Here is a 10,367-nt window from a genome sequence, read left to right on the forward strand (position 1 = left end):
CCTATGAAGCCCAGAAATATGAGAGTCTGCACCCTCTCAGGATTAACAAGGGTCACACAAAAGTAAATTATATTGACGAATTCACTTGCAGCGATTCTAAGACATTCTGAAATCATGGTACAGTTCTCATGCACTTTGTTTTGGACCACTTTAAGGCAACTGGTGAAGGTGGGTTTATATATAACCGTACGTGCCCATTGTGATCATTTTATATAATCTGAGCATATCTGAGACCTGGTGTAGGCATAATTAGATTCTTGGCATGGAATTCTTGCTTTTTGTACATATGTAACAATTAGGTTTGTATAGAATTTGAGGGGCACTCATAAGACAGTGCCACACAAGATTGTAGACAATAACTTACATCTACTCACCCATAATCAAACACACACACAAACACACACCAAAAGAAATGTGCATTCAACTCAACTCATGAATAAACACCTGCATAAAAAAAAACAAATACCAGAATGTAGACCAAAACTCACATAAATGTGCCTAAACATACACAATACAACTTGATCACCTACACCCACGACACACTCCAAACTACAGCAAAGCATACACAATGTAACTTGATCACCTACCCCAAAACACCCCCCAAACTACAGCAAAGTATACACAATGTAACTTGATCACCTACGCCCACAACACACCCAAAGCTACAGAAAAGCATACACAATGTAACTTGATCATCTAGGCCCACAACACATCTCAAACTACAGCACAGGATACACAAGGCAACGTGTTCATCTATGCCCACAACACACCCCAAACTACACCAAAACATACACAATGTAACTTGATCATCTATGCCCACAACACACCCCAAACTACAGCACAGCATACACAATGCAACTTGATCACCTGCGCCCACAACACACCCCAAACTACACCAAAACATACACAATGTAACTTGATCATCTATGCCCACAACACACCCCAAACTACAGCAGTGTTCAACAGAAATCCTAGAAGAAGGGGCATCCAGGAAGGCAAAGTAACTCCACGTATCATAGCAAGCTTTGGCGGTGCGGCGGAGGAGGTTGCAGGAGTTTTGGAGCGGAAGCTCTTAACTGCAGATTCTGAATATAAGTGCAACATTTCATGGGCATGGTTTGAGGACCTGTTGAGTAGAACGCTTTGTCCACCTAACACAAGGCCTTGAGATCAATTCCCTGTACACCCACCAAATGTGCCTAATGGCATGAGATGCTTGGTATGCACATGGAACTTGATGCAGATTATGGAAGTGGCATTCTCAACATGCTGCAATCTCTGCAGAAGATATGCGGCAAGAAGCATTTAGAATTGTAATAACTCAAGTCTTGATGACGCATTTACTAGTGTCACCTAATAAGAACATTACAAATAGTGTAAGCGATTTAACATTTTTCTAATCTTTCTAAGCTGCTAACAACTTCATTTATTGGAGGGAACTGGGACAGCTCCTCATCAAGATTAATGCCCTGGTTATGGACATGGCCTATCTGTTTAGGTGGTGAAGCAAGGGAAGACGGACAAATGCTGGGGTTCCAAATGTTGAGAGACTTGCCACAGACCATCACCTCAGTCTGTGCAACATTGAATATCAGTCGATTTTTGCCCATCCAATCACCCACTGACACCATGCGTTGTGCAAAGTTTCCAGATGTTGAAGGATCTTTATTGTCCTAGCACATCCAAGCAGAATCTTCGGCTTATCGTTGTATGAATAGGAAGATATCATCAGTTGTTTACTGCGACTAAATATCAAACTGGAAGACTCAGTAGCATGGGTGTTATTGTTCCATAATTACCCCCTAACGCAACAGGAATACAATATGTTCCCCTTTTATATCCTTCATTCCTAGTAAATACAGCTACCCTTAATTACAGATCCAGTCAAATACCATAGCCATCAAGAATAACCTATTTGATTTCACAGTCAACATGGCCTTCTAATCGTACCACCAGGCTGTCTGCATCTCCCAGAATGCTATTGACAGATGTGAGAGGTCAGCAATGCGAGGCAGACATCTTGTTGGTGATTGTTCAAACTTTTATCAAATGCCTTACTAGCCATACTCTGATGAGGATTTCCCTGCCTTTAAAAACTAAAGGGAAACACTCTAACAGAGGATGTCTGGCCCTCACATTTCAACATCAAAATACACAAAGAAAATACCTGGCAATTGAAAGTAATATCAACAATGATATTCAGAGTCTCCTTTGGATAATTTTAGAATAACCTAGGTGAGCTCCCGTTCCCCGGAATTCAAAGAAAACCAGGCTGCAATGTTCAACAAAAAGAAACAAGGAAATCCATGTGTGTGAAACAGTCTCGATCAAGGTCTTGATGTCTTCAATGTCAGTGTACAGTTTTGTTAACCAAAGCTCCAATAACAGAGAAGCTTCTCCTCTTGGTGATAAGACTTTCCACTTCACAAAAATAGCATCAATGTAATTCCCAGCCACTATGCTTTGCCACAACTTCCAGTTGTTCAAGTAGAAATTACCACAATTCAAAGGAAAGAAGGAAAGACAACTTCTGTAAATGTTAATGGTGCACAGTTCTTGGTCAACACTTAATAGGTCTCTCTTTACAAGATTGGGAGTTACAGTGGGTATCTTGGTCAGGGTGACTTCACAGCACTTCTACTTCCACTTCAACAACTTCAACTTCTACATAAGTTTACCATGAGGGTCTTGTCCTTTGATTCATAGTATTCAACCTTCATTTGTGCTACTGAAGTTTCAGATCTACTGACAGCCAAATATACCAGCACAGCTTCGGTACTTTGTGACTTCAAACAGATTGTGACAAGATTCACTTTCAGGTTCTTCAACACCTTCAATTAGGCAAGGCACTCCTCCTCTGAATATCCCTTTTCCACAGGGCCAGCCTCTTTCCCTCTCATTGTCTGTCTACAACCAACTCCAACCTAGAATTGCCTTTGGAACACACTCCTCTCTTTCGTCCATAGTCTTTGGCAATGTAGGTCGCATCAGATTTCAGGGTTTGGGAACAAGCTTGCTGTGACACGCTAAGCCTCGGTCTGCTTCTGGTTTCCACCTGCTTCCCGGACCACCTGAGTGGTTGCTCTGACATCTTGTTTTCAGGAGTCCTTCCCATTTGGATGCTGCTTCACCCCAAATCTACCTGTTGGGTGCTGGTAAACACAAGTGGAAATTCTCAGACCAGATATAGTCCTGCATTAATTTCCCACACGAACGCCTGACCTAAGGAATCCTAGTTACTAGACACCACTAAATACAGTGCTTTGGCTGACAGCAAGCAAGGGAAGGTTTTCCTGTACTATACCTCTGCCATCCTGATGCATCAATCCATCACAGTCTTGTGGATATGTTGATCCTAAAGGGTGAACAACGATACTGGAAGGCGAAATACATCTTCTGTTTAGATTAACTTAGTTTATTTATGGCTGGTGCGAAGGGTGTCACAGTGCTAGATAAAAGCTAATTTGTCTGCTCCTCACCACCATACCCTGACCACTCCATGCTCTAACCCAAATTGCCCCTGCCTTTTCACATGTTAACATGCATACCACTGCCCTCACATGAAGTGATCCTGAGTGAACTGTAGCCCCTAGTGAATGGTAAAGGAGAACTGGAGACAGGAGAGTATTCAATACTGATTAATTGAATAATACTTCTCTGCCTGTACCTCTGTGAGCTCTGCACTGGGCAGCTGACTGGTTCACAGCTCACTCAGCTCTCTTTGCTCATGCCCTTTCTGTTGTCAGTTCCTGCGTGTGCAGTGGGCCACACCACGCCATGCGTCTGAGGGTGAGGTGAAGGTGTAAGCCAGTGATTGTCAAGCATGCCAGGGAGGACACTCTCCTGGGGTCAAATTAGGGTTAGTTCAAAATCATCATTTCATTTGATTGCTCGCATTGTCTCTGCCCCTTTCAGTTGGTGACATTTTCTTCAATTATGCATTTTAGGTGTGTTGTTTTGGGCACTGCTTTCTGCCACTCTTCATTCTCTGTGCTTGGTTCACTGGAACCCGCTCCACATCTTCCTGATGCAGAACAACGCACTGAATGTTGGATCCCTATTGAGTCACTGGGATAATTTCTATGTGCGCCAATGGTTACGGCATGGGCCGCAGTCCAATGTATCTAGTTATAGGAGTGATTTTCCTGTAGAGAGCTACCCGACTGGTGCTACACGATTTTCCACCTGCCAACGTGCTCCTGTGGCTTTGCAAGTCTTGGCCTCTGACAGTGGCACTATCTTTCACCCATGGGAACCCAGATATATGTTAATTTATCCTTATCCTAGCTTCAAGGAGTTCCATTGCAAGGAGTGCACCTAGTTATTGGGAATAGTCTAGTTAGACAACTTTTGACCAAGACCTTCGCCTTTTGTTCTTGATGATTTAACATGATCATCTCTCATAAAATGTTACCAAGTCCAAAGTTTTTGAATACCCTATCTAGATGTTTCCATTCCACCTGGTCAAATGCTTTTCTGCTTCCAAGTCGAGAAATATAGTATGGCACTTTGACTGGTTAGACTTATCTGCAATATCTAGAAGTTTTTAAATATTATCAAAGCAGTTTCTATTATGAATGAATCTTCAGTGATTGAATCAATTCGTTCAGGTAGGATGGACTCCAGCCAATTGGACGAAATTCTCGTGTATATTTTAGCATCTACAATCATTAACGCTATTGGTCTGAACGACAAACATTGTTTGCGATTTCTTACTGGTATAGGAATAAAATGTGATGTGTAATAGATTCTTCGATCCAGCTATACATCCCTGGCCTAAAAATGAGATAACAATATTGGGGCCAAATAACTTAAATATGTCCTATAAAATACAGCTGTGAAGCCAACTGGTCCTGGCCTTATCCTGAGTTTTATTTGGGATATATGATATGATAGGTTATTTATAACGTGCTTAAGGAACCCTGTGCCGGTAAACCCTTACCACCCAATTCTGAGTTCCCTTAGCGGGACCCGCAAAGGACATGTGGTCTGACCACACGTCCTTTGCGGGTCCCGCTAAGGGACCAGGGCTCTAATAACGAGCCCGCTATTTGCGGGCCCGTAATTAGCGCCTGCCCCATTGCCTTTGAGCCCTATGGGGGCTCATTGGGAATGGGGAATGGTTGGTTGAATGGGGACTTACCGGGTCCGCACAGGTCAGAATGTCCCGGTAAGTCCCCATTCAACCAGACTGGACACGGACCCGGGTTTGGAGGCAGACATGGCACTAATAACGCCATGGCTACCTCCAAACTTGGAATGAGGCCCTTAGTCTCAAACACTTGCCCTTATCTCTCCGACCTCTTTAAACTCTCTTTCTCTCTCTGCTGGACGCTTCCCTGCCACCTTCAAATCTGCAACTGTCTTATCCCTAATGAAGAAACTCTCAGCCGACCCAAACATCCCAGCAGACTACAGCCCAGTTTCTCTGCTTTCTCATTATTCAAAAGTGCTTGTGTGGGAGGTCAACCTGATCACCAAGTACCTGAAGAATAATGGCCTTGTGATCCGCTTCATTCTGTCTTCTCTATGAAACAATGCACCAAGACTGCACACATGCACATCTCGAACCTTGTCACTTATGCTCGCCACTCCAAACTCTCTTCTACACCCATATGTTTGGAGCTTTCCTGCACTTTCAACACTGTCGACCACTCCTCTCTCTCTCCAGGAATGTGGGTTTTGCAATTCTGCTCTTGCCTGGATAGCCTCCTAGCTGGAAGTCTGATCCTTAAACAATTCTTGGAACTCGCAAACCTCTGACACCACCCCTCTCTATGTTGGCATCCGCCAAAGACCATTCCTTGGACCTCTGCTCTTCACCATCTAGTCCCCTGCCATAGGAAGAGATCTCAACCACTGGCTTTAATTATCAACTTTTTGCTGATGACACACAAATATTATTCTGCTTTCCCTCCTTCAGCTGTAAGCCATCCTGGAATGGATTACAAACAGTCTCACTGCAATTCGTTACTGGACGACTCTGCTGCTTCATTCTGGTCTTTCAATAACAGAAGTATTCTATTTCCCTGCTTCCAATTCCATCCTTCCCCTCCACTCTACTATCTCCTTCCCATCACCTTCTTGCTCCCTCACATAAGCTCGCAATCTTAGGGTTCTCTTTAAAAGCAACCTAAGGCTGCAACAATTCATCACTCCCAATGCCTCTGTGGCTCGTATTAACCTCCTCAATATTTGAAAATTCCGTCCTATTCTTACTAACCATTCTACAAAAACTCTAATCTCCACTATGGTGCTCAGCAAACTTGACTACTGCTCAAGATTACTCCTTGGCCTTCTTCTCTACTCCATCCTCCCTCCAGACAAAGTCCTCAACTTTGCTGCCCGTACTCTAAACAACCTACCCAGATCTGCTCACACTTCTACCGTCAGTCCACAGCCTGGTTGGCTCTCTGTGCGCAACTGCTCTTTTTTCAAGTTCCTTCTATTCTACAAAGCTGCCAATGGTCTTGCTCCTGTCTGCTTGTGTCTCTGATTACTCACCATCTTGTTCCCTCTGATCCTCATCTACACTAAACCTCACCGTCCCATACCATCCCTGTGCCTCCTCTCACTTTCGCTCTTTCCACCTCCTTGCCCTGCTCCACTGAAACCCACTGCCCATAACAATCAAAACCAGTCCAACTGTGGATCTCTTCAAAGCTCGGCTGAAACTTCACTTGCTTGCTAAAGAGGGAGCTCTACCTGCCCTCTCCCCCATCCTCCCTACCCGGCCCCACCACTGTCGCCAGTGACGCTTGATAATGTTATCTTGCATATTTAAACAGTAGCACTCTTTAGTTTGAAGCACTCCCCCCCCCTTTAGGTTAATGTTACCTTTCTAAGTCACCTGTTTTCTTATACATACTTTTTTCTGTTTGCTTTGTTTTGTCCCTGGTGTATGTCCAACCTTTTAACACCCACATAAACTGGTTTGCCACTTGGTTTCATCTTTGTGCCTTGTGTAGAGGCACCCTTCGTGGGAATTCCTCTGCCATCTGTAAATGTGTTATTGGAAGCCATTTCTGATCGAAATTGACACCCCTGATCTTTAAATAAATACAAATACAAAATACAAATACAAAGAGTAGCCTATGCATGTGCATACTGTGTTACTGAAGGCAGAGAGGTAGTTCTTCAAGTATTGAAAGTCCGTAAAGATGTGACAGGTTCCGCAGCACGGCCATAAGCACCGTTATCTGCATGGGGAGACAGGCACAGTCACTGGCTACATCGGCTAAAAATACTTTATCTCCAATTTGAAGCAAACATATCCAGGTGAGTGTAACAGTGGAAACACCTCTTAGTGCCATGTCCACTCAGTCCTCAATTAAGCTATCATCCTAAAGGTTGCCAACCTTTCAAACAGCACCCACCCTCCACTGGTTCGTATAAGCCTTAGCACGCTGCTAACACAGAGCGCACAATCGGGCCCGCATCCAGAACACCAGGGTCTTTTCCCAACGTTGTTACTGAAGAGCCGAACACATCTGTTCAACTTAGGCCAGAGAATCTGTGTATCATCAGCTCCACTGGCCATCACGCTTGATACATTCCTCCTAGCAAGATTCTGTCTCTTTGTAAAGCAATTGGCTAAGATTACTCAAGAACCTTTGGTTTAGGGAATTGTCAGAGAAGGTTACAACCTCCCTCTTCCTGCTCCTCCGGTATCACCTTCAAAATAGCAAAAGTATCTGCAGATCTCTCCAGCGCAGCACAGCTTCAGGGAATCAGTCGTGGCAATTTCTCATTGACTAGGGTCACTTCCTTGCCTGATGAAATGCCCGTGACTTCTAGCATCCTACACGCAGGTGCCTGTGTAAATCTCCCCAAATCCCACCCATGCCACTTATCACTGGGTGAGCTTGCACTCTGTAGGGTGGTGATCTATTTGAGCTATATATCAGAGAATCAGCTGTGAAGTCTAATCAATGGCACTAAGCATGCTGAGTCCTCTTTCTCCCTGGTTATTGCTGTGTGCGTGCAAGTTGTCAAATTACGAAACAACGTTGCCTTTGTATTTAAAGGTCTCAGAATGTCCTCCTTTGTTTGAATCTACAGGATCTCATTTCTCTTCTACTACTTTTCTCTGTCTCTTTCAGGCGTGGTTAAGCTGGAGCGAGGGGACGAGCTAGAGCTGATTATTGCCGATCGGTCTCAGGCTCAGGTGTCCATGGATGGAGATTCTACCTTCTTTGGTGCGATCCAGCTGGCGTAACGAGCTAGGACTCGGCCATGTATTGGCTCCTACACTGTAACACGAGCACCTGAACTGGAAACCACCACACAAGCCAAGCCACTGTGGTCTGAGGACTCAGAATGCACCGTACGCCTTACACTTGTGTCTTCAAACCATGTCCTTGGAGTGTATGTGCCAGAACCCTTACTTGAAGGATCTCCGCTACGACCATTTCCACAAATCTGAGCTCCATGCTACCTCATTCCTACATCGGCTGCCTGGTCTCAGCTTACATACACCCATACGATGCTGCTACACACGCATGGATCACTGCACCTGTTGCTCTTCGTAAGCATTCACAAGGCTAAGCCCAGATTCAGTGTTCGATGAATGCAGGTATGATGATTGTTATACACATGGACTACTTTTAACAAAAGAATGTCCTGTAAAATTGGTTTGGTGAGTAAACAACACCCCCAGGGCATGGCTAGCATACCAACAATGATTACTGCATGTTGCTAGATATTGTTGCTCTCTGATTGGCTGCAGGTACCGGAGGTACTCAATGGTTCCCAGAAAAATGAGGGAAAGGCCTAGAGAGATGTCTCATCTGCTGCCCTGGGGATTAATGGCTGTGTCTCTGCAATGTGTACTGTATCTTTACCAGATATGGTAAGCGATTCCAGACTATCAATACCTGAACTGCATTGAGTGTAAGTGATAGAAGGGGTGGCTCAGAGGCCAAACATCAAAGGGAGGACCGTAGAGGAATGAGCTGGGATCAGGGCCTCTAAAGGCTGGCCATGGTCCTCCGGATGACGAGTGCTGTGTCACAGTGTCAAGTGATCCCTTAGCACAGGCTCCACCAGGGCTATCTAATGGTGGTTCTACCCTGCTCCTCTGCTGGTGCCCTTAGCCCCATTAGCCATGAGATGCTCAGAGACACATCAGACAGGGAGCAGATCTGAGAGAGAGACATGAGATGCTCAGAGACACATCAAACTGGGAGCAGATCTGAGAGAGAGCCATGAGATGCTCAGAGACACATCAAACTGGGAGCAGGTCTGAGAGAGAGCCATGAGATGCTCAGAGACAGGCATAGCGGGGTGAGAGAGAGCCATGAGCTGAAGTCCTTTTAGAAAGCTTCACCGGAAGGAGGCCGGAATAGATACTTGGGGAAATCGTGTAAGGTAGTAGGGTGCATCTAACAGGTAAAGTGAGACGTCACCTGGGGAGTTTAGTTGTGGTTACTATTGTGCACAGACACTTTCTAAGTGGCAAATATGAATCACTGTGAGAAAAGGCTGCGTGTGCACTGCTTGTTACATGACATTAATTATCTGCATAACCAACATTTACATTCTCCAAAGAGCTTCGGCTGCACAAATACATTTTCAAAGGTTATGTGGAAATGTGGGAATTTTCCCTATGAGATTCTTTCAAGTCCGATACATGTAGGGTCTCTGTTTGACCGTGTTGGCAAGGGTGCTGGACAATGTACAAAACAGCACCTAGACAATAAATGGAGATGACTTGCAATTTATTTGCTTGACAATAAATGAATGGAGTCTGGTTGAAATAATACTTTGTGCACTTCTTTCCTTTGAAGGTCATGGGCCAGAAAGTCTTCTATGTGCTCCTGAGGTCTAGTCGATCAGAAGCTTGCTCTGGCCCCCACACTAGATGCTTCCGGATCTTGTTCTCAGTGGATACGCTCTGAACAGTACATTACTCTTTCTGTGCCAGGAAATTTGTGACATAAGGATCTCCGGTAGTCCAGGTACATTCTGAGATTTGGTCATGGCTTCTTCTGACTTCCAGGCCTGAGCTAACCATATAAGTCGTGAGCGTAGATTCTTGGTGTGTTTCAATTGAATGCATAGGACTACTGTCAGTCGCAGGGTCAAAACTGTAACCTACCAACTCTCAATTCCTTAACTGGATCTTAATAGCATATAAATGCATAGGACTACAGTCAGTCGCAGGGTCAAAACTGTAACCTACCAGCTCTGAATTCCTTAACTAGATCTTAATAGCATATAAATGCATAGGACTAAAGTCAGTCGCAGGGTCAAAACTGCAACCTACCAACTCTGAATTCCTTAACTGGATCTTAATAGCAAATATTGTTAAATATTATTCTCCTGTTTTAAGTGATTGCGGTATACTTTTTAAAAACATTATTTTT

At 44.4% G+C, this 10,367-nt stretch overlaps 1 protein-coding gene across 3 annotated transcripts in view; it reads left to right on the forward strand.

The window, feature by feature from the left end:
- The window catches only part of LOC138480749 (tumor necrosis factor ligand superfamily member 13B-like), a 105,606-nt gene extending 95,843 nt beyond the window's left edge, over positions 1-9,763 (forward strand). For all 3 annotated transcript variants that reach the window (XM_069612485.1, XM_069612487.1, XM_069612486.1), the window contains one exon: positions 8,103-9,763. In XM_069612485.1, coding sequence (XP_069468586.1) covers positions 8,103-8,218 — 116 coding nt within the window. In that variant the 3' untranslated portion in view covers positions 8,219-9,763. The remainder of the gene's footprint in view (positions 1-8,102) is intronic.
- Positions 9,764-10,367: the final 604 nt, after the last annotated feature.

Source organism: Ambystoma mexicanum, chromosome 5p (genome assembly GCF_040938575.1).
Source record: "Ambystoma mexicanum isolate Mex_15411 chromosome 5p, UKY_AmexF1_1, whole genome shotgun sequence".
Classification (NCBI taxonomy): domain Eukaryota; kingdom Metazoa; phylum Chordata; class Amphibia; order Caudata; family Ambystomatidae; genus Ambystoma; species Ambystoma mexicanum.